General features: G+C 37.7%; 2 protein-coding genes across 8 annotated transcripts in view; both read right to left on the bottom strand.

Annotated features, from left to right (window-relative positions):
* Window positions 1–26,048, bottom strand: part of LOC103566591 (olfactory receptor 1A1-like) — a 70,017-nt gene that overhangs the window by 2,939 nt on the left and 41,030 nt on the right. For 2 of the 7 annotated variants that reach the window (XM_070560874.1, XM_070560872.1), the window contains 3 exons: window positions 18,977–19,168; window positions 18,206–18,280; window positions 4,502–4,794 (listed from right to left, as the gene is read on the bottom strand). The gene's annotated coding sequence lies outside the window, so the exon portion shown is untranslated. Of the gene's footprint in view, window positions 1–468; window positions 709–4,501; window positions 4,795–18,205; window positions 18,281–18,976; window positions 19,169–26,048 lie in introns of all 7 variants that reach the window. The other 5 variants (XM_070560876.1, XM_070560875.1, XM_070560871.1 and 2 more) reach the window with 4 other exon arrangements.
* Window positions 18,208–19,152, bottom strand: LOC103566597 (olfactory receptor 1468-like). The gene has a single exon (XM_008543043.2). The coding sequence runs from the start codon at window positions 19,150–19,152 to the stop codon at window positions 18,208–18,210; it is 945 nt and encodes a 314-aa protein (XP_008541265.2).

The following is a 26,048-nucleotide window of genomic DNA, read 5'->3' on the forward strand; positions in this document are numbered from 1 at the left end:
ATGCTGCATATCCAATCTAAGTAGTCTGCAAGCTTTTTTTTTGAACAGGAAAACCATATCTTTTTAATTTTTATCTCCTCCAGAGAGATTATTGTGGATATTGTTCATTTTATGCACCAATAAGTTTTCACTCAAAACTTCTTGAATTGTATCCAGGTTTATGTTATGGGTTCCCCATATATGGAGAGCTCATAGGCGCACTCATCCAGTTTATCGCTCACTGCTATGTCTGATCTTGTTCACTCGTCATTTAAAATAATTCTTACATAACTTTTCTACTTATTGTCTCAGAGCTTTAGTTTTGACCATCATTATTTTCTACCTGAAATACTGTAATATTCCCTTAACTGCTTAACCATTGGTTCCCTTCTCTTTGGTCCATCTTGCACTTTGTGACCATACTACTTGTGGCAGAGACTACTAGCTGCTCACTCAAATTTCCACATCGTTCTCTTTGTGGGCACTCACCTCGACTACATCTCCCAGGCTCCCTTGCACTCAGGTGTTATTATGTGACTGAGATCTAGGTAACCCATCCATGTGTTCCAGTTCTGGGCTTCCTCCATGCTCTCTTTCCCATTGGGCCAACTGAATGCAAATGGTCAGGAGACTAAATGGAATGGAGGAGTCATATAATGGAAACTGCCTGTGTCCCTAGTTCTCCACATCCAGGAGAGCCATCATCCACCAAGAGGTCACCCACTGGGACTGTTACATAGGAGAGAAATAAACTTTTATTCTGTTTACACAATTATATATTTTGTGATCTATTTGTTATTATAGTCTAGGATAGCCTACGTAATTCACTAATTTTTCTAAAGAACTTCTATTCAACAATAAATTCAATTTATAATTAATTCAATCACCGATTCTCAGTGTACACATGTGAATTATATGCTAGGACTGGGGATGCAGATCTAATTGAAGTGTTAGCCTCTTTGTGAAAAGAGCACTACAAAAAAATTCTTCTGTATAAGAATTGGAAAAGAAGAAGCAAAATGGAGCAAATTCACAGAAATTATGGTCGTCTACAATGAAAATCCAAGGGAATCTATAGATAAACTAATAAATTTTAGGAAGCTTATTGGATATAAATCAATATTAAAAACAATCAGTATTGTTCCTGTACTTAATACATAAATAAAAGTAATAAATTAGAAATTATTTACTTTTTAAAAACTCCCCATTCACCATAGCAAGAGAAATTTTAAATAATCTAAAATAATTCCAACAAATAGCTTCTAAGACTGGCATAAAATATTACAGAAGTTTTCTTAAGAAAAAAATACATAAAATAATGTGGAGATAAGCACAGTTATTGGAAGTACTCAATGCAGTAAAAATGTCAATTCTCCTCCAATTAATCTAAGAATTTGATGCAAGCCAATCAAAATACCACAGTTTTCTTTTAAACACGAGGGTTACCAAACTAATCCTAAAATTCATGTAGAAGAATGAGGAGCCAAGAAGAACTAAGTCAATTTCAGAAAAAAAGAATAAGGAGAAAGGAATTACCCTGTCACGTCTCAAAATGATTTATTATGGTAATTTGAACAGTGGAGTTATACTGGCACAGGGACTGAAAAATAGATCCATGTAACAGACTAGAGAGCCCAGAACAGACCAAGCATTTTTCAGAAATTGGTATATGACAGAGGTTGGTTTAGTTACAGGCAGGAAAGGGATGGACTGAGTCTTTAGTAAAGAGTGATGGGATAACTGGATACTCACTTATAAAAAATAATACTGAAAAATAACGTCTAAAGGATTAATTGAAAGGAACAAAATGACAAAATTTTGGAAGAAAAAGGAGAAAATATGTTTATGATATAAGGGTAGGAAATAGTTTCTTACACCAGGCACAAAATACACAAAACATAAGAGAAAATATTGTAAAATTTAATTACATTAAAATTGAAACATTTGTATGAAAACACCATAAAAGAACGGAAAAGATGAGCCATGAATTGAAAGAGGTATTTGCTACACACGTATCAATTAATGATTAGCATTCAGAATACATAAAAGTCCTTCACACTAGTAGGAAAGAGATGAAAAACCCAGTAGGAAATAGTGGGCAGCAGGCTAGAATAGGCAAGTCATAGAAGGGAAAGCTGGTCTGGCCAATAAGAAAAGAAAGATGTTTCACAAAATTAAAACAAAATTGAACAATCTCCATCTTGGAACGTGTAAAAGTATAGCGGTCTGACAATTTTAAATGTTGTGAAGAAGTGGAAAAATTGGTATTGCCATTTGAAGAGCAATTAGCCCATTTCTAGGAAAGCTGGAATTCATCCACCTGTGATCCAGCAGTCCCGCTTCTACATTAGACCCTAGAGAAACTCTAGCTTCTGTTCATGAAGACATTCACGGGGATGTATACCATCATAGAGGAAACTTGGAAGTAGCCTACCCACAGAAGAATGGTTAGGTAAATTGCGCCAATTTCTTATTAATGAATGCTGCACAACAGTGAAAGTGAACGAATTCATGTGGATAAATTTTTTTAAATAACGGAAAAAGCAAGTTACTGGAAGATATATTCTGTATCACACAGTATATGAACATTTTAATACATAAAATAATACACATGTGTGTAGTAAAAGTATAAATCTTGCCTGGGAGTATACTATCAACTCTAGAATTCTAGTTATCGCTGGAGTGAGAGGGAGAAAAATGAGATTTAAATGGGAACAAAGGGTGTTTCAAATGTATCTATAATATTTATTTCTTTAAAAAATTGGGGGCAAGTATGACCAAATGTTACATTTGTTAAATCTGGATGATGAGTTTTTATTATGTTTTTCTCTTTGTCATTCTGGTACTTTAATAATATTATAATAAACAAAGAGTTTAAAATAAAGATTTCACATGTTGAATGATAATCGAGTCTAGAGTGTGGCCGTGGAGCTGGTGGTTCAAGTCCATTCTTCAGTGAATGTAGGAGACTCTCTGTGTTCCTTGTGAAGAGGTTGAAAATAAATGGAAGTTATTTCCACTGGGAAGAGAAATCTAGAGGCCACATATGATGCTTACCCAGGCTTATTTATAGGGACATCTGTTTACTGCACTCAAAGTTGTATTTATAAAATACAAATGTGATTGTGTCCATCTCTTTAAAACCACTCATTGCCTGCCCATCACCTAACAGATGAAGTTCAATTTCCTTATCATGGAGAAAAATTCCAAGGCAAATTATTCAGACAACGGAGGGCAACTCCAGGGAGAAATGTGTTATATGTCTTTATCAGGAGCTGAGGGTACAGGTGAGGGAACAGGAAGAATCCAATAACAAAAAGAAGTTTTGGTTTATACTGTGGAGGGATTTGACCAACACGAGTAATTTGGACTTTATTCATTAGGTATGAAGATAGTCTAGTGGATTTGAGTTGCACTAACCTTTTCTGGCAATAGAGATATACAACCTTTTGTTTAATATAAACATAGGTATTTGGGCCTATACATTAAATGACTGACCAAGAAGGCAACATTTTGAATAATATTCTGGTGCAAGGACAGCCACGAGGAAATAAAATGATACATAATTAAAGAATGTAAGAATAGCAATGGAAAAGAAGTGGTTGGTATACTCAATGCAGGAACTAAAGAAACAAGATATCAGAGCAGAGAAGTTTCTGAGTACTGGGATTGAGGACAGAGATCCTCAGTGCCAGATGTCAGCGTGTCATCCTGGGGAGAAAAGAGTTCTGCAGAAAACCTGGAGAAAGAGGTAAAGAACCACATGCCCCCAGGGAGAGGAGCAGGGGATGCCTCAGCATGGATGCTAGAGGCAGAGAGAGAGCCTCCAGTTTGCTAGAAGTAAGCCAGAGTCCCAGGCAATGCTGGGTCACTGAAATCCACCTTCCTCGAAAATGTTTATGTTCTGAGATATCGTCACGTGAGTGTGATGGTGCAGAGGAAGGTTTGGAAGGGACAGAAGAGGCCAAGTGCTTCCCCCTGTCTTTGGGGGCAGCAAATAGACCAAAGAGGCATCTTCTGAGAGCTGTGAGACTCTGAATAGTTCAGCTACTCAGTGCTTTGACAGTGAAATAACATAATTTCCTGAAGAAGCCTGTTAGCATGCACCATTGAATATGGGAGTGGAAGGAGGGTTGTCCTTAGCTCCTCTCTAAGATAATGCACTTGTGTGAATGCTAGTGTACACACATGCACCCCCCCCCCCCCCACACACACACAAACAATATTACTTCAGGAGGTGGAGAGAGTCAGTATTGAGATAACCAAATCAGAACTATCCCTTCCTCATCCTGCTTTTTTGGGACACAAACCAAGGAGAAGCACGATCAGAAGGGGAGGGTCCACTCTCTGTCTGTCTGTCTGTCTGTCTCTTTCTCTCTACCTTTATCCATCTGAGCTTGAGGACTTGGGTTCTGGAGTCAAGATGTGAGTCCTAGTTTTGCCACTCTGTCTCTGTTTGACTTTAGGCAATTCGGTTCATCATTTTTTTCATCTGATAAAATGACAAAATAATTCTGCTTACCTCTTGGGGGTTTTGTGAAGGTCAAAGGATATAATGCAGGTAGTGCACTTGCTGGCTTTCTATCCCTTGATGTCACTGTCATAAAGACCCCATTGTTCTCCAGTGTCCACAGCCCATACCTAGAGAGTTAGCTCAGATGCTGTCAAAAAGTGTCCTGGTTCTGTGGCCTTTACTCCTCTTCCACGAAAGGGAAGTTTACGGTCAGCTGGTCGAGACCTGCTAATATTCCTCTCAGGTGGCAGGTATGCTGGAGAAAGTGTCAGTAGTAGGTCTGGAGAGGGGGTCCTCTGTTCCTGCAGCAAAGGAGATAGGACTGGGATGGTTTGGAAAGAGGAACCCTGAGTTTCCCAACTGTGGAGCAGAAGAGGCAGAAAGATCTATCCTGGATGGAACCTGAAGACGAGGATTCCAGTTTCCTCTTCAAGGAAGCGGGATGGTCATAGCACAGAGAAGATTTATTTGCTAGGTTATAAGGTCTTTTGAAACATGACTCCCTTGGGTCTTCATTCTGGCCATAGTCAGAGTAATTGTTGAGACTCATTACACCCTCCTACAGCTGTGCCCTGAGGAGACTCAGTGGTCCTCAAGAGGAATTGTTCTCAGAGTTCTTTCCTAGAAGGAAAGATGGGCAAGAGGGTTTCCCAGAGAGGTGTCTCCAGGGTCAAAACTCTGGGTTGACCTATTCTAGCCTCTTTGTTGGAATGTGGGCCCCTGTCCTCTGCTGTTGAGCACAAACTAACCACTTCTTGAAAGCTACAAGGACTGTGGAACAATGAAGCTCATGGTCTTAGTTCCAGCCTACACTGAAGCCTTTTTAATGTTAGTTTGGCAAAGAAAAAGAATTCTATTTCATTTTTTTCCAGAATTCTACCTGAGGAAGGTTAGCATGGGAGTTATACTTTATTTATCTAGCATGCCGATGGTAGTTCTCTTGATTTTTTAGATTCTTAAAGATGGAATGGACCTAGATGTTATCTAGTCCTCTTCATGTATGTGTCATCTTTATGAAAGTCCTGATTAATGGTCGTTATCCTATGACATAGCACCTCCTGCGGCAGAGAGATCACTACCTTTCTATAGAGGATTGTGGTGAAGACTGTGAGCTCTTGCTGGCTTTCAATCCTGGCTCTGCCACTTACTGGCTGTGATTGATTGTGAACCGTTATTTAACATACTTACTCATCTTTAAAATGGGAATATTAATAAAAAGTCCTCATAAAGTTTTTATAAGGATTAAGTGAAGTAATATTTGGAAAGTTCTTAAAACAGAGCCTGCTATATAGCTAACTGTTATTTTACTAATTCCTACTTTACTTCTGTAGTTGTTATACAACTTTCCAAAATCTTTTATCATATTCTGCTCATGGTAGCTGTTGTAACAGCATTTTCTGAATTGCATTTCCCTCCAGATGTTTTTTAGATTACACCATCCTATCTGCTGTGTTGTTACCTGCTCTGTGTTCAGACTATGCTCCAGTGTCCAGGACATGGGCTCCCCAGGCATGGATAAGATGAAATCCCATGATAAATATTTTCTTCCTAGTAAAGACATTTTGATGTTGGTGTCCATATCTTAATCCCTCACCACTTCCATCTTTTATATACTAGCTACCAATTTGGGTACCATGGTATAGAAGAGAGCTATGTAGAAAATGGTGCTTTAAGCTTCAAACATTGCAAATATTTGTTGTGGATAGTAACTATGACTTTTATTACTTTATCAAAAGAATCTGACACTCTACTCCTCCAAGATAAAGACCTTTTAATGGCGAGAAAGACTAAATTTAATTGTCTCGACAAATTTCAGACTTGGTTAAATCCCTTCTCATTTAAAGACATTTTTTAAAAAGGAATGATTTTTGAGATGTATTTTCAGACTAAGAGAAAGTGAGCAACACCTTAAATACTTGGAAGAAAAAATAATACTTGAAAGAAATTTCAGAAAAGGAACAAAAATTTTTTTAGAAATTATTTTTTTCTATGTTTAGGACATTGTAAATAAGAGAGAGTATAAAACGAAAACAAATTCAGAATGAAAAATAAATTAAAACATAAATAACAGAAATGAATAACGATGAGAAAAATATTTTAATTGGCATTTAAGGCAGAATTGCCATTTCTGGATATAAATTTGTAATGTGCAGGACATGCTTCAGAAGTCCTTCCAGAAGAAAGATTAAAAGGACAGAATTTGGAGAGTGACATCAGCAAGATGGTGGAATAAGAATTTTCTACCATAAACTCCTCTCCAGAACATTGATTTTGATAACCACTTATGGATGAGAGGTCTTTTTTGGGAGATTGGGAGTCGAGCAGAGAGAGTACAGCACACTTGGAGCAAAAAATCGGAGAATAGATGCACTGAAGAGGGTAAGAAGAACAGTGTCACTTTACCTGTGCCATCTCTCCCCTAAGGCGGCATGACTCAGTGCCAAGAGAGAGGGGACACACCCTCAGCCTATGATTTCCCCCATAGGGGAAAGTGAGACTGTAGTAAGTGAGCACCTTCCCCAACTGTGTAGGATGCTGCCAAAGAGGGTCACCTCTCTCTTGCCCCACCCAGAATACTGAGGTGATTGGCATGGCTAAGGTGTTGAGAGAGGCTTGGAGCACAGGAACCAGGGCTCAGAAAGATCAAAGGATCGCTAATGTTACTAACCACTTTGTGGACTCCATTAGGAAGCCTGCCTATGAGAGGCTTAGGATGTCTCACCTGTGGAGCCCCCAGCTGATCCAGGGGCATCCCCAAAGGTCTGTGCCTCACCTACTTGCCGGGAGCCGTGGCTACATCATTTGATCGGCTGTTTGACAGGGTCCAGCTGATTAACGCCTAGGGGTGCAGGGTCGCCCCTTGGTGAAGAATAACCAGCCGGCCCCTCACATAGTTCTGAAACCTGTGCTGCTTCTAATTGCCCTTCATTCCTTTTCCTTTCTTTACCTCCAGTTTTCACTCCTTTGGGTGGCTGCTTGGGAGGCACTACCTCCCGGGAAAATTAGATATAGTAAGAGAAGGTGACCACCGGCAGGTAACTTTCAAGATATTTTTCAGTTAATTAACGGAGGAGCACACAGTCCCATTTGACACAAGCAGAAAGGAATCCTGTCCAGATAAGATGTCGAATTAGGCTTATGGCCTCCATCTGGCTAATGTTTCCTTCTCCCTCCAGTTCTCTGTCTAAATATATATATGCATCGTCCTTCTAAGTTTGCTGGTTAATTGGATGATCAAGAAGTGTCTATATATTATTCTTGACCTTCTGCTTTCTGTTAAAATGTTATAGAGGTTTTCTCCTAAAAGCAATAAATAATAAACAATTAATGAGTAGAAGGGCCGAGAGGTGCAGGGATGCCCCTCGGTGAAGAATGGCCGGCCAACACTCCTGATATTTTCTGAATTATATGCATGCTTTCTAGCAAGGTTATGTCTATACTTATTTCTGTTTTTTATTCTTGAAGATATATAGTTTAGCTTAGCTTTTCAGCCCTTTACTTTACTAACAAAATGATACTTTCTCTGGCAGTGTGTTTAAGGGACTGTTAGCTCCACAATCTAAAAGACAAAGGAATGCTTTTACCCCCTAAAGGGCGCGAAAATGTAAAGATGTTTAACTGCCCGCTGAGAATGCAGATAGCCCTGGGGATAAGATACCCTGGAGTCGCCTTTTGTTCCCATTAACCATCTACACTAATGGCATAAATGATTGAGGGAGGCAGGGATGGCTCCCCCAGGATGTAAACAGCTGTCCTGTCTGGAGGCCTGGACCTTCTCTCTTTGATTTAACTTTACCATGAATTACAACAGGTGTCTAGGTACCTATCTCTTTTAGCTTAGAGACAACAAACACTAGTTAGTTGCGGAGAAGACGATCATTAACCTTATGCTATATAGAATGGAATGCTAATAAATATTCTTGTGCTTATTTTTTTACTTCCTTATCTCTCTGAGAATATTTGTAGAACCATTTCTGTACTAATCCTGAAAAATATATAAACAACACTTGTGCACAGTAAAGTCGGACTTGCTAACACCAACCCAAGTCTCACGTCCTCTTTATTTTCCCCTCATTGCGCCGACGACGTCCATCCCTCAGGAACCTGGACTCAGCCGGGGCGGGACCCTGGCACCTACTCCCTCATGGGCAACTCCCTGCATACAACCCTATGAATGGTGAGTGTAAGCCTTTATAGATGGCTTGCGAGCATGTGCAGAAAGCCAGTTGGTCTCTGCAGGATTGAGAGAAAGGACAGATTTCAGGGCACCTAGGGAAAACAAAGGAGAGACTCTCAGCACCTGGCCTGGCTTTGCAGGATGTGGAGAAGGCATACAATCTTAGGAATTTGTTCCCACAAAGGAACAAGAGGTGTGGAGTGGACACATCCATAGTAAAGTTCTGAGAGAACATCAGATTTGCTAGTGGATTGAATAGTGAAGATATTTTCCTCTCAAAGCCACTCAGTGAGGTCTGGAAGAAGTGACTACTTCGTTAAATGTGAAGATAGCAGTTTAAGAACACAAAAAATAAAGAAAGCATGTCATCAACAAAACACAATAATTTTCTAGTAACTGACCTCAGAGAAATGGAGATCTATGAATTTCCACATGAAGAATTTAAAATAATTGTTTTAAGAAACTCAGGAAGCTACAAGAGAACACAGATAGAAAACAACAAAATCAGGAAGACAATACATGAGCAAACAAGAAGTTGAACAAAGAAATGAAAATTATGAAGAGAAACCAAACAGAAATTCTGGAGCTGAAGAATACAAAGAATGAAATGAAAGATTCGCTAGACTTGCCATATAATAAACGCTATAGGGAGTTCTTCAAGTTGAAATAAAATGACACTAATTAGTAACAGGAAAATATATGAAAGTATAAAACTCACTGGTAAAGGTAAGTATATAAGAAATTCAGAGTACTCTAATACTGTAATGGTGCTGTGTAAATAATTTTAATTTTAGTATAAAGTTTAAATGATAAAAGTATTAACAATAACTATAGCTACAAAAATTTGCAAATGGATACACAGCACAAAAAGTTGTAAATTGTGACATCAAAAACATAAAATATTGGGTAGGGGAAAATTGTAGGCTTTTGGAATGCAATCAAACAAGCTGTTAGCTTAAAACAGATTGTTATGACTGTAAGATGCTTTATTTAAGACTCATGGTAACCATAGAGCAAAACATAAAACACAAAAGATAAAGAGAAAGGAATGAAAGCATAGCACTGCAATAAAATCAAATCACAAGACAGTAAGAAAGGAAGAAAGGAACAAAGGAACTACAAAACAGCCAGAAAACAATTAACAAAATGACAATAGTCAGCTCTTACCTATAAATAGTTACTCTAAATCTAAATGGATTAAATTATCTTATCAAAAGACGTAGAGTACATGAATGGATAAAAAAACCCCCAACAAAACAAAGACCCAACTATATGCTGCCTACAAGAGAATCACTTCAGCTGTAAGGACATATGTAGACTGAAAGTGAAAGGAAGGAAAAAGATATTTCATTCAAATGGAATCTAAAAGAACAAGGGTAGCTATAATTATATCAGACAAAATGGATTTTAAGTAAAAAATGATAACAAAAGACAAAGAAGGTCACTACATAGTGATAAAGGGGTCGATTCATCAAGAAGATATAACAATCGTTAGTATATATGCATCCAACATTGAAGCACCTAAATATATCAAATAAATAGTAACAGATCTGATAAGAAAAACAGACATCAATTACAACCATAGGAGAAAACTTCAATATCTCAGTGTCTACAATGAATAGATCATGCAGACAGGAAATCAATAAAGACACATTGCACTTGAACTAATTCTTGACCAAATGGACCTAACATACATATACAGAACATTCTACCCAACAGCAGCAGAATACACATTCTTCTCAAGTGCACCTAGAACATTCTTCAGGAAAGAATATATGTTAGGTCACAATACAAATTTTAACAAAGTTAAGAAAATTGAAATAATATCAAGTATCTTTTCTGACCACATGATACAAAAATAGAAATCATTAACAGGAGGAAAGCTGAAAAACTTACAGCTATGAAGAAATTAAACAACACACTTCTGAACAACCAGTGGGTCAAAGATTAAATCAAAAGAGAAATAAAATATATCTTGAACCAACAAAAATGTTTACACACATGCCAAAACTTATTGTTGATCTATGTAAGTTTTAGGATTCTTTATTCTATTTCTGTGAAAAATGTCGCTGGAGCTTTGATAGGGATTACATTGAATCTGTAGATTGCTTTAGGTAGTATGAACATTTTAACAATTTTTATTCCTCCAATCCATGAGCATGTAATAACTTTCCATTACTTTATGTCTTTTTAAATTCCTTTCAGCAATGTCTTATAGTTTCAGTATATAAGTCTTTCACCTCCTTGGTTAAACTTATTGCTGGATATTTTATTCTCTTTGTTGCAGTTGTAAATGGGATTGTATTTTTGACTTTTTTTCTGCTAGCTCATTATTAGTGTATTGAAATACAACTGATTTTGGTAGGTTGATTTTGTACCCTGCAACTGTGCTGTAGTTGTTGATGATTTCCAATAGTTTTCTGATGGATTCTTTAGGGTTTTCTATAAACAGAATCATGTCATCTGCAAACAGTGAAAGTTTTACTTCTTCCTTTCCAGTTTGGACTCCTTTTATTTGTTTTTGCTAATTTCTTTGGCTAAAACCTCCGGTACTATTTTGAAAAGGAGTGGCGAGAGGGGGCACTCTTGTCTTGTTCTTTTTCTCAGATGGATGGCTTTCAGTTTTCACCGTTGAGTCTGATGTTGTCTATGGGTTTGTCATAACTGGCCTTTATTATGTTAAAGTACTTTCCTTCTATACTAATTTTATTGAGAGTTTTTATCATAAATGGATGTTGCACCTTGTCAAATATCTTCTCTGTATCTATTGAGATAATCATGTGATTTTTATTCTTCCTTTTATTAATGTGGTGTATCACGTTGATAGATTTGAGACCCCTTCTCAGGTCCCCCACTCCTCCAGGGAAGGCTGCATACCTTAGGATTGCTCCTGGCCAGCTGTGAAGCACCTTGGCTTTCAAAGATGGCTTTTCTTTTTCTCTCCAGAAAGGAATTTTGGCCTCTTACACCTCAGGCATGACTGCCCCTTTTCACATGGGTTCTTTTTATCCAGTTTTCAGTCCTGTCTAAGAGGTAATTATTCCAAGAGTAGTTGTATATTTGGTGTGTCCATGGGAGGAGGTGAGTTCAGAGTTCACCTACACCACCATCTTCACCTCTCTCTCTTAATGGTATCTTTTGATGACAAAATTTTAAAAGTAGATCTTTTAATCAATCATTCTCTTTATAACTAGTGTTTTAAATTACTTTTAAGTGAAATGTTTCCTTTCTCCAAGGGTTTAATATCTTTTTTATTTTCCAGCAAATTTTATGTTCTATTTTATTCTATTTAAAATCTTTCACATTTAGATGTACAATGTGCCTGGAAATAATTTTTGTATTTGGTATGAAGAAGGCATATCCTAAATGTGTGGAAAGTAAGCATCACATTTCTAAACAACCCATGTATCAAATAGGAAATCCCAAGGATAATTAGAAACTATTTTTAATTAAAATGAAAAGACAGTGTATCAAAATTAGTAAGATGCAGCTAAAGCAGTGTTGAAAGTAAACTTTATAGCATTATATGTTTATATTACAAAAGAACTAAGGCCTAAAATCAATAAGCTTCCAACTTAAGTACATAGGAAAAGAAGAGCAAATTAAAGCAAGAGAAAGACAGGAAATTACAAAATGAGAAAAAAATAATGAAATTGAAAATAGAAAAATGAATAATAAAAATAATTGAAATTAAAACTTGGCTGTTTGAAAAATAAAATAAACTTTTAGTCAGAATGAGCAAGAGAAGGAAAAAAGAAAAAACACAAAATATAAATATCACTGCAGACCCCTACAGACATTAAAAGAATAATAATGGAATATTATCAACAATTCTTTGTCCATAATTGCTAAACTTAGATGAAATTGACACATTTGTTGAAAGACACAACTTCCAAAGCTCACTTACAAAGAATAGATGACCTGAATAGTTATTTTCATGAAGATATTGTATTTGTAGGTAAAATCTTTCTGACAAAGAAAACCTCAGGACAAGATGGCTTTGATGGTTAATTATATGAACCACTTTAGGAAGAAATAACATTAATTCTATGCAAACTCTTGCAGCATAAAGAACAGGAAGAAATACTTCCTAAAAAATACAAACAAATTAAATCTAACAATACAGTATATGAAAAAGATAATACATCACTATCAAGTGGAGTTTATTATGGAAATGAGAAGCTGTTTCAATATTCAAAAACCAATATATTTAAATGATCATGTCAAGAGCTAAAGGGAAAAACATACAATAAAAAAAGAAAAACATGGTGTGAGACTTCAAAGAAACCATTTGATTAAAGCTATATTACAGAATGTCAGCAACATGGTGGAGCGAGCTGCTCCCTTTATCTCTCCCTCTTTGAATTACAACCAAATGGACATTCATTGACCAGTAGAAGAAACCCACACAAAACAAAAGGATGCCTGAGAGATTGATGCAGCTATACATCTGAAGGTGGGTTCACTGGCCCTCCAGGAAGTTGTGGAGATAGGTGATCACTCCCTGCCCTTCCCTGGAAGCACTGTGCACACACAGAAATACTTTCCAGCCTGGTGTGAGCAGCCACAGTACCACTGTGCCCCAAAAGTGGGTATACACCCCAGGGTGACTGTAAGAAGAGGTAGTTGCAGCCCTTAGACTGCTCATGATAGCTTTTCTGGTGGTGGGAGAGCCCACTGTGCCACTGTGGCCCCAAGAAGTAGCCCTGGTTCGGTACCCACGAGGAAGCCCAACCCACCAAGCACAGGGGCTGGCAAGATTGAAAGAAGAAGTGGCAGGAGATCAATGCACTGGGGTGATTGTATTCCTGGTCTACATGAATGCTCATAGTACTGCTACACCTCAAAAGTGGGAAGGCACCCTGGGGTGACTATAGGAAGAGGGGGCAGCAATCCTTATTCCACTTGTGATCACCTTCCTGGCAATAGGGGAGCCTCCCATACTGCTGCAGTCCCAAGGAAGGTCTCAGGCTTGGTACCCAGGAGGAAGCCCCACCCACCAAGTATAGTGGCTGGTGCAACTTCAGGAAGAGGTGGTGACAGATCTTTACACCAGGACAAGTGCATTTCTGGCCTGTGCAAGCACCCATAGAACTGCTGTTCCCGAAAGTGGGAATGTGCCTTGGGGGGAGCAAAGGAAGATGTGATAGCAGCATTTGACAGCTTGTGATCACTTTTTCAGTGGTGGGAGAGCATACTATGCTGCTGCAGCCCCAAGGAGTGGCCCACCCTTGGACCCTGTGTGGAAGCCTTGCCCATTAAGCACAGTCTACACATGCACCCAAATGCTCTCCAGGCCAGTGGACATGCCCATAGTACCCCCACAACTTCCAGAAGAGGGGGTGGGGTCAGAAATTCAGCTCCTTTGGGGGCTGACCCAGTGGCATAGCAGTTAATTTTCCACACTACACTTTTGTGACCCAGGGTTCGCTGGTTTGGAACCCAGGCATGGACCTGTACTCCACTTATCAAGCCATGCATGTCAGACGTCCCACAGATAAAGTAGAGGAAGATGGGCACAGATGTTAGCTCAGCGCCAATCTTCCTCAGCAAAAAGAGGAGGACTGGTGGTGAATGTTACCGCAAGGCTAATCTTCTATGAAAATAAAGAAACTCAGTTCCTGCTTCCCCCTAGTGGTAGTAAGTAGAATCAGCGACCTAATACTACCACAAATGCAATGACAAAAGATTAGTTCATCAAACAACATGAGAAACTAGAGGAACAATTCACACCAGAAGGAAAATGACAAGTCTCCAGAAACCAATCCTGAAGTCAAAGAAGATTACAATCTAAATGACAGAGAATTCAAAATAGCTGTCATAAAGAAACTCAACAAATTACAAGGAAAATCAGAAACACAGTCCATTGAGCTCAGGAATAAAATTAATGAGAAGAATACATCACCAAAGACATTGAAACTATTTTTCAGGAAAGCAGAAATTCTGGATAAGAAGAATGCAAATAATGAAATTAAAAAATAATCTAGAATCCTTAAAAAATAGAGCTTATGTTATGGAGGAAAGAATTAGTGAGTTAGAGGATAGAGAGATAGAAATGCTACAGGTAGGGGAGGAAAGAGAAGATTTTTAAAAAGGAACAAATTCTTCAAGAAATATCCAACTCAATTAGGAAGAGCAACAAAGGATTATAGATATTCCAGAAGTGAAAGAGAAAGGAGCAGAGAGCTTGTTCAAAGAAATAATAGCTGAGAACTTCTCAAACCTGAGGAAGGAACTAGATTTAAAAATACATTAAACTAATAGGCACCAAATTACATTAATGCTAAAAGATCTTTTCCAGGGCATATAATAGTAAAACTGGCAAAAGCCAATGACAAAGAAAAATTATTAAGAGCAGCAAGGCAGAAGAAAATAACCTACAAAGGAACCCCTATCATGCTTTCAGTTGATTTCTTGGCAGAAATCTTAAAGGTTAGGAGAGAATTGAATGATATATTCAAAATACTGAAAGACAAAAAATTTCAGCCATGAATACTCTATCCAGCAAAACTTTCCTTCAGAAACAATGGAGAAATAAAAGCTTTCCAAGATAAGACAAAAGCTGAGGGAGTTCATTGCCACTAGACCTCCTCTACAACAAATGATTAAAGATGGCCTCATACTGGAAACAAAAAGGCAAAGATCTACAAAGCTTTGAGCAAGGAGATAAATTGGCAGACAAAATCAGAAAACTACAGCTCTCTATCAGTTCAGGGAAGCAACTACTCAATTATAACTTAAAAGATAAAGGGAAGGAAATCAACAAAAGTAACTATAAACACTTCAACTTAGTCAAAAACTCACAACACAAAAATAATAATTTGTGACACAATAACTCATAAGGGGAAAAGGAAAGGAATCTTTAGGCTAATGGAGAGAAGAGGCTATGAGAAAATAGACTATTTCATCTATGAGATCATTCATACAAACCTCATGGTAACCACTACACAAAAAATCAGAGCAGAGCCACAATTCATAAAAAAAGAAAACCTCTACAGAAAACCACCAAAATGAAATGGCAGTCGGAAATACAAAGGAAGAGAAACAATGGAAACATAGAACAACCAGAAAACAAGAGATTAAATAGTGGCATTAAGCCCTCATATATCAATAATCACTCTAAATGTAAATGGAATGAATTCTCAAATCAAAAGACAGAGTAACTGAATGGATTCAAAGTAAGACCCAACAATATGCTGCCTCCAAGAAACACATCTCAGCTCAAAAGACAAACATAGGCTCAGAAAGAAGGGATGGAAGACAATACTCCAAGATAATGGCAAACAAAAGAAAGCATATGCTGCCATACTTATATTGGACAAGGCAGACTTCAAGTTAAAAAAAGACAATGAGAGACAAAGAGGGGCAGTGCCTGATGATAAAAGGGACGTTCTACCAAGAGGACATAACACATTAATATATATGCAACTAACACAGGGGCACCAAAGTATATAAAGCAACTATTAACAGACCTAAAAGGAGAAATTAACAGCAACACAATAATAGTAGGGGGTCTTAACACCCCACTTACATCAATGTACAGATCATCCAGACAGAAAGTCAACAGGAAAATAGTTTTAAATGAAACACTTGATCAGATGGACTTAATAGATATATAGAGAGCATTCCATCCCAAAACAGCAGAATACACATTCTTCTCAAATAAATAGGGATCATTCTCAAAGAGAGACCATAAGTTGGGAAACAAGGCAAGCTTCAATAAGTTTAGGAATATTAATATCTCAAGTATCATTTCTGAACACAATGCTGTGAAACTAGAAATCAACTACAAGAAGAAAGCTGGGAAAGTCAGAAATATGTGGAGACTAAACAACATGCTACTGAACAATCAATCATTGGATCAATGAATAAATCAAAGAAGAAATAAAAAAAAATCTGGAGACAAATGAAAATGAAAATACAACATACCAACTCTTATTGGGTGCAGCAAAAGTTGTTATAAGAGGGAAATTTGTAGCAATACAGGCCCACCTCAACAAACAAGAAAAACCTCAAATAACTAATTTTAAATTGCACCTAAAAGAACTAGAAAAAGAACAAACAACCTCAAACTCAGCAGAAGGAGGGAAATAATAAAAATTAGAGCAGAAATAAATGAAATAGAGACTAAAAAAATACTAGAAAGGATTAACGAAACTAAGAGCTGGTTTTGAGAAGACAAACAAAATTGACAAACCCTCAGCCAGACTCATCAACAAAAAAGAGAAAAGGTTCAAATAAATAAAATTAGACATGAAATAGGAGAAATTATAATAGATACTGCAGAAATATGAAGGATTATAAGACAATACTGTGAAAAACAACATGCCAACAAATTGGGTAACCTGGAAGAAATGGATAAATTCTTAGACCTATGCAACCTGCCAAACTGAATAAGAAGAAATAGAAAGTCTGGACAGACCAATCTCAAGTAAGGAGATTGAAAAGGCAATCAAAAATTGTCCCAAAAACAAAAGTCCAGGACCAGATGGCTTCTCTGGAGAATTCCACCAAACAATTAAAGAAGATTCAATGCCTACCCTTCTCAAACTATTCCAAAAAACTGAGGAAGACAGGACCCTTCCTAATTCATTCAAGGCCAACATTACCCGGATACCAAAATCAGACAAGGGCACACAAGGAAGGAAAATTAGAGGCCAATATCACTGATGAACATAGATGCAAAAATCCTCAACAAAATATTAGCAAATCAAATACAGCAATATGCTAATAGGATCATACAACATGATCAAGTGGGATTTATTCCAGGGATGCAGAGATGGTTCAACATCCTCAAATCAATCAACGTAATACACCACATTAACAAAATGAAGAATAAAAATCACATGATCATCTCAATAGATGCAGAGTAAGCATTTGACAAGATACAGGATCCATTTATGATAAAAACTCTAAATAAAATGGGTATAGAAAGAAAATACCTCAATATAATAAAGTCCATATATGACAAACCCACAGCAAATACCATTCTCAATGGAGAAAAATTGAAAGCTATCCCTCTAAGAACAGGCAACTGACAAGGATGCCCACTTTCACCATTCTTATTTAACTTACTATTGGAAGTCTTAGCTGGAGCAATCAAGCAAGAAAAAGAAATAAAGGAGATCCAAATTTGAAAGGAAGAAGTGAAACTATCACAGATGACATTATTTTATATATATAAAACCCTAAAGAATCCACTAAGAATCTTCTAGAAATAATAAAGGAATATGGTCAATTGGCAGGATACAAAATCAACATACAAAAATCATGTGCATTTCTATACACTAACAAGGAAGTGGCAGAAAGAGAAATTAAGAATACAATCCTATTTACAATTGCAAGAAAAAGAATAAAATATCTAGGAATAAATTTAACCAAAGACATGAAAGATCTGTACACTGAAAACTATAAAACATTGCTGAAAGAAATTGAAGAAGGCACAAAGAAATGGAAAAAATAGAAGTCTGGGTCAATATCCTAATATTAATGTCAATATATCTACTGGATGATATTATGTAAAAGTTCCACTTTACCATCATAGACAGAAGAGAATTTTCTTTCTGCAAAATACTCTTCTCAGTGCTCTCTTCATTTCTCTGTTTCTCAGGCTGTAGATGAAGGGGTTCAACATGGGGGTTACCACAGTGTACATCATAGCCATGGCAATCTCCTTAACAGTAGAATTGCTAATTGATGGGCATAAATAGAGACCAATAACTGTCCCATAGCACAGTGACACCACAGAGAGATGGGAGCCACAGGTAGAGAAAGCCTTGTGGATACTCCTAGCAGAAGGGACCTTGAAAATGGAGGAGACAATTTGTGCATATGACAGGATGATGAGTAGGAATGGGAGGACAAGAATGAGCCCTCCCATAATAAATATCACTAACTCATTAGCTCGAGTATCAGAGCAAGACAGTTTCAGCAGAGCAGACATATCACAGAAAAAGTGGGGGATCATGTTGTCCCCACAAAAACACAATTTGGCCATGAGCAGGGTGTGTAACAGGGCGTGGAACGTGGTCAGCACCCAGGACAGCACCACCAGGGAGACACAGAGCTTGGAGCTCATGATGGTGCTGTAGCGCAGGGGGAAGCAGATGGCCACATAGCGGTCATAGGCCATGGCCACAAGGAGGAAAATCTCCATGTCTCCAAAAAACAGGAAGAAGTACATTTGGGTCAGGCAGCCAGCATAAGGGATAGATGGGACTTGACTCAGCATGTTCTGCAGCAACTTGGGCATTGTGACAGAGGAAAAACAGAGGTCAGAGAAAGACAGGTTGCTGAGAAATAAATACATGGGTGTGTGGAGGTGGGAGTCCAGGCGAATGAGGACGATGATGATGAGATTTCCCAGGATGGTGGTAAGGTACATGGCCAGGAACAAGGCATAGAACAGGTTTTGCTGCTCTGACTCGATGGGTAGTCCCAGCAGGAGAAACTCTGAGATGACAGTTTGATTCCTTCCTGTCATGCTCTGTCTCCAGTATCTTTAGGAAGAAATAATAGTGTCCATTAAAACATGAATTTACAAATGAACATATTTCTATGAGACATAGTCTGTTAGATGTCCTGCAAAAATACTTTAGATCACCCTCATCACAATAATTACGATCTCTATACTCCAAATCTCTACAATCGGAATTTCTATGATTGGAAATGACTTATTTTCTTCACTTTTCTTTAACAGGAAACAATATTCCATCCTTTCTAAGACACTCATCCATTAGCTTCTGAGACAAAAAATGGATCAGTTTTCCTCATACTTGCCTGGTCAGACATCCTCAGTAACTGTGATTGACTCTTGCTTTGTCAATATCTTACATGTTGATGCTCCTCAGGGTTTTTTACTAAACACTGTTCTCTCATAATTCTACGTATACCACCAAGAAAAACCCATCTATTTAAATGGCTTTGATTACCTTTTAAACTTTAGATGCAAATGACTCTTTAACCTGTAAAACTCTATACCCAGTTGCTCATTATTATCTTCCCTTGGATGTATCACACGCATTTTCAGCTCAGCAGATCCCAAAAGAAATTCATGATCTCCCCCTGCCCCTGTCTCATTCACACCTCCTACAGTTTCCCATATCTAAGTAAAGGGGATCCAGGTGCTACAATAAAAACCTGAATGTTTTCTCCATCCTTTCTCTCATCATCAACAACCAATCTGTCAACAAGTCCTGCAAATTCTGTCACTTCATTCTCTTTCTCATTCCTCCATTCTTTATCTCCACTGTCACTACCCTAGATTAGGCTGATATTATATATTGTCTATACTATTGGAACAATCTCATAATTCATCTCCCTGTTAATGTCCATGCAAGTCACCCAGAAGTTCCGGTAAAACACTGATTCTGATTCAGTAGTCCAGCTTCTACATTTTATTCAGCATTCAGATAATGGCCATGCTGTGGTCCATAGATGACACAGTGACTAGCAAGGACAAATGATGCTTTTAAAAATAAAGATTATTGGGCCCCCTCAGATAAACATAATCACAGTCTCCGAGAGGAGGCCTGTGCAAAACTTTTGAAAATTCTCGGGTGATTCTGAAATAAAGCAAGACACAGAACTATTGCATTACTGCTTACCTCAAGAGCTGTCATGTTGAAGTTACGTAATCTTGAGGGCATACATTACACAGTAAGTAATGTTTATGAATACTATCATTAATAAAAAGATAGTAACTGGTGAACATTAATCAAAATATTTATAGAATGTGAGGAAGCCTTGGCAGGCTGAGAGGTGGAGAAGAGGGTTATCATACCTGAAAAACTATCCTATAGAACATCATACAACCTGGGAAAACAAGACCCTCAGGTTAGAAGGACCCTAAGGAACCAACTCATTCACCCTCTGCCCAACTTACACAGTGTATCTGACTCCAAGATCCTGGCCTGAGATTCTGCTCTCCTTTATTCACTAAGTCATGTGAAATAACAGCCTCTGTAGTTTTCACCTGTGTCTGCAACATCCCTTCTCAAAATCCCATGCTACACATCCCTGGGCCTACGGGACCCTGAATCCCAGATGAGTCTAGATCCTAGAGGAACTCATTAAAGACAAAGTAATTACCCAGGAACCCTCTAGAGAAAATGCTCTCTGAGTTCTGGAGCAGTGACTGATTGCAATCACTGATAACACCTGACTATATTTTGGGCGAAGATGGGGATGGAGAGAATCTCATGTATGGATGTCTCTTTAGGGAATGGAGAGTAGTCCTGTGGGGTTGGATCCTACATTTTGCAAGGTGAAGGAAGATGGTTGGAGAATCCATAAAGAAGGACCAGACTGTGAATATCTTAAAATATCTTAAGAGTGTAGGAAGCTTTATCCTGTGGGCAATAAGATTCCATTAGCGGTCCTTGACAGAGTGTTATGAAAGACATATATTTTGGAAAGATTCTGAGGGTGGTAGAATCCATTATGAAAATCCAATTCCCTATAAACCTACCCCAGAGGAGAGAGAAACCTGCAGCTGACAAGGATTAAATCTCTATGACCCAACCATATGCAGATATATGGAAAAGACAAGAGTAAGAGAAAATATAAACACTCTCAGATCATGTTCAATTATTCCTCAAGCCAAGATAGAAAAGAAATGCAGTTTGAGTCCCATCGAGGTACTTCTACCTCCTTACCTCTGTAGCTCCCTCACACCACCACCGTCACCATCTTGACTACTCTGCAAATGTGTCAGATTAACTCCTAATCTCCACCTCTTCCTTGTGCTGCAATTGGTCACAAGGCCATAGCTAACATTTATAATTCCTACTTTCATTACACATTCCATGTTGTCCTTGGCCATCATCTCACCTGGATCAAGGTTTTTATACAGTGGTAATGCAAGCCTTCATTCCTAGAAATATGAATCCTCCTTGGTGTTGCCTTTATTGGGTTGTTATAGTTTTCACTAACATTTATTATCGGACATGAAAATACTAAGTGGCACTCAAAGAATTCCCCAAAATTTCAGACATGGTCTTCTCTGCTCTACTTGGGTAAAGCAACCTAGTTTTCCTTGAGTGATCAATATCACCACCTGAGTCAGAATGGCAACCCTGCTCTTTGTATATCAGTTCATATAAGAACCACAAAATGTCCAGGTGGTAGGCTCAACTTTCAATTCAATGAAACCATTGTTACGTCTCCTGGTAGAACTATGCCTCCCCTGAGAAATATATAAGACACTTCTTGTGCATCATTTTCAATTCTCTCGGCCTCATGTCTTATTCCAGCCACAGTTGCAGTAACCAGCTCTGCCCTGATTTCAACTATCTGTAGTAGATGCAACCTGACAGTACCTCACCTCAGTTCTGCTCCACATGCTCCTTGCTTCCTGCTATGGGACTTCTCTGATTCCAGGAAACAGGATGCATGAGGAATTTTCTTAATATGCAGACAAATATTTAGGTTTATGATCCACTTTGACTGAATTGTTGTAGAGAGTATGAGGTATGAATTGACGTTAATTTTTTTTGCATATGGAAATCCAATTTTCAAGCACTGATTGTTGAAAAGACTATTTTCCACTGAATTGTTACACCTTTGTCAGTGATCAATGGACAATATGTGAGTGGATCTATTTCTAGACTCTCTATACTGATCCGTATTTCTCTCTCTTCTCTAATACCGCAATTTCCTGATTATTTTAACTTCATAGTGAGTCTGGAAACCAGGCAATGTGAGTCCTTCTACTTTGTTCCTTGTTTCCAGTCAAATTTGCTTTTTTAGTTTCTTTGCCTTTACGTAAATATTTTGCAATCAGATTCTCAATTTGTACCAAAAGGAATCCTGTTGGAATTTTGATTGGAATTGTATTTAAACTATACATCAGTTTCAAAAGAGTCAACATCCTAAAAATATTTAGTCTTCCAATCCATGAACATGTCATATCTATCCACTTCTTTAGCTCTCTCTGATTTATTTATTTTTATTATTATTTATTTTGGTCTCATAGCCTAATGAGGTTTTTATTTATTATTTTTTATTGAGAAAACATTGGTTTATAATATTATATAAATTTCAGGCGTACATATAGTTTTCTGTGTAGATTATATCATGTTCACCACCCAAAGACTAATTACCATCCATCACTATACACATGTGCCTAATCACCCCTTTCACCACCTCCCTCCTCCCTTCCCCTCTCGTAACCACCAATCCAATCTCTGTCTCACTTTGCTCATCGTTGTTTTTATCTTACATTTTTAAGTGAGATCATATGGTATTTGACTTTCTCACTCTGACTTATTTCACTTAGCACAACATCCTCAAGTTCCATGTGTGTTGTCGCAAATGGCAAGATTTCAGTTATTATCGCTGAGTAGTATTCCATTGTATATGTATACCACATCTTCTCTATTTGTCCCTTGATGGGCACCCAGGTTGCTTCCAAGTCTTGGCTATTGTGAATAATGCTGCAAGGAACACAGGGGTGCATATATCTTTATGCATTCATGTTTTCATGTTCTTTGGATAAATTCCCAGCAGTGGAATAGCTGAACTGTATAGAATTAATTTCCATTCTTATCTTTTTGAGGAATCTCCATACTGTTTTCCATACTGGCTGCACCAGTTTGCACTTCCACAAGCAGTGTATGAGAGTTCCCTTTTCTCCATATCCTCTCAAACACTTGTTATTTCTTGTCTTGTTAATTATAGCCATTCGGACTTGCATGAGGTTATATCTCATTGTAGCTTTGATTTTTGATTCCCTAATAATTAGTGATGTTGAACATGTCTTCATGTGCCTGTTGGCCATCAGTCTATCTTCTTTGAGAAGTGTCTGTTCAGATCTTTCCCCATGTTTTAATTGGGTTGTTAGTTTTCTTTGTTATTGAGATGCATGAGTTCTTTATATATTTTGGATATTAACCCCTTATCAGACATATGGTTTGCAAATATCTTCTCCCAGTTGTTAGGTTGTCTTTTCATCTTGTTGATGCTTTCCTTTGCTGTGCAGAAGCTTTTTAATTTGATGTAATCCCATTTGGTTATTTTTTCTACTGTTTCTATTACCCAGTCAGACACGGTACTTGAAAATATGCTGCTCAGTTCAATGTCAAAGAATGTACTGCCTATGTTTTCTTCTAGAAATTTCCTGGTTTCAGGTCTTACATTCAAGCCTTTAATCCCTTTGGAGTTAATTTTTGTGTATGGTGTAAGATAATGGTCTACTTTCATTCTTTTCCATTTGGCTGTCCAGTTTTTCCAACACCATTTATTGAAGAGACTTTCCATTCTCTATTGTATGTTCTTGGCTCCCTTGTTGAAAATTTTCTGTTCATAGATGTGTGGATTTATTTCTTGCTTCTCGATTCTGTTCTATTGTCTGTTTTTTTTTTAAAGGGAGATGATCATCTCTCTCTCTTCTTTTTTAAAGATTGGCGCCTGAGATAACATCTGTTGCCAATATTATTTTTTTCTTCTTCTTCTTCTCCCCAAACCTCCCCCAGTGCATAGTTGTATATTCTAGTTTTGAGGGCCTCTGGTTCTGTTATGTGGGATGCCACCTCAGCATGGTCTGATGAGCAGTGCCATGTCTGCACCCAGGATCTGAACCAGCAAAATCCCGGGCTGATGGAGCAGAGTGCACAAACTTAACAACTCAGACACGGGGCTGGCCCTGTATGTCTATTTTCGTGCCAGTACTGTGCTTTTTTGATTAGTACAGTTTTGTAGAATATTTTGAAAGCAGGGAGTGTGATACCTCAAGCCTTGTTCTTTTTTATCAGGATTGTTTTCACTAATTGGGGTCTTTTGTTGTTCCATATATGTTTTAGAATTCTTTGTTCTATTTCTTTTTTTGTTTTTGAGGTAGATTAGCTCTGAGCTAACCACTGCCAATCCTCCTTTTTTGCCGAGGAAGACTGGCCCTGAGCTAACATCCATGCCCATCTTCTTCTACTTTACACGTGAGATGCCTACCACAGCATGGCTTTTGCCAAGTGGTGCCATATCCGCACCCAGGATCCAAACTGGCAAACCCTGGGCCACAGAGAAGCAGAACGTGAGAACTTAACTGCTGCACCACCGGGTCTGTCCCTCTTTGTTCTATTTCTGTGAAAATTGTCATTGGAACTTTGATAAGGATTGCATTGAATCTGGAGATTGCATTAGGAAGTACGGATATTTTTACTATGTTGACTCTTCCAATCCAAGAGCATGGAATATCTTTCTATTTCTTTGGGTCTTCTTTAATGACTTTGAAAAATGTTTTATAGTTTTCAGTGTACAGGTCTTTCACCTCTTGGTTAACTTGATTCCTAGGTATTTCATTCTTCTTTTTGTAATTGTAAATGAGATTCTATTCTTAATTTCTCTTTCTGCTACTACATTGTTAGTGTATAGAAACACAACTGATTTTCATTTCTTGATTTTGTATCCAGTAACTTCACTGTATTTATTTATTATTTCTAAAAGTTTTTGGGTGGATTCTTTAGGGTTTTCTATATGTAAAATCATGTCATCTGCAAATAGTGACAGTTCCACTTCTTAGATCCCTTTTCTTTCTTTTTCTTGCCTGATTTCTTTGGCTAGGAATTCCAATACTATGTTAAGTAAGAGTGGTGAAAGTGGGTATCCTTGTCTGGTTCCTATTCTTAGAGGAATAGCTTTCAATTTTTCTCTGTTGAGTATATTAGCTGTGGGTTTGTCACATATGGGGTTTGTTATTTTGAGGTTCTTTCTTTCTATACCCATTTTATTCAGAGTTTTTATCATAAATGGATACTGTATCTTGTCAAATGCTTTCTCTGCATCTCTTGAGATGATCAAGAGATTTTTATTCTTCATTTTGTTAATGTGATGTGTCACATTTATTTGAGGATGTTGAGCTATCCTCACATCCCTAGAAAAAATTCCACTTGGTCATGGTGTATGATCTTTTTATTGAATTCTTGTATTTGATTTGCCAACATTTTGTTGAGAATTTTTGCATTGATGTTCTTCAGGGATATAGGCCTGTAATTTTATTTTTTTGTTTTGTCCTTGTATGTCTTTGGTATCAGAGTGATGTTGGTCTCGTAGAATGACTGAGCGAGCTTCCCTTCCTCTTCAATTTCTTGGAAGAGTTTGAGAAGGATAAGTATTGAGTCTTCTTTGAAAGTTTGGTAGAATTCACTAGGAAAGCCATCTGATTGTGGACTTTTCTTTTTGGGGAGGTTTTTGATGACTATTTTGATCTCCTTACTGATGTTTGCTCTAATTAAATTCTCTATTTCTTCTTCTTTTTTTTTTTTAAGGGTTGGCACCTGAGCTAACAACTGTTGCCAATCTTCTTTTTCTTCTCCCCACAGCCCCCCAGTACATAGTTGTATATTCTAGTTGTGAGTGCTTCTGATTGTGCTATGTGGGATGCTG

This window comes from Equus przewalskii, chromosome 10, assembly GCF_037783145.1.
Source record: "Equus przewalskii isolate Varuska chromosome 10, EquPr2, whole genome shotgun sequence".
Taxonomy (NCBI): domain Eukaryota; kingdom Metazoa; phylum Chordata; class Mammalia; order Perissodactyla; family Equidae; genus Equus; species Equus przewalskii.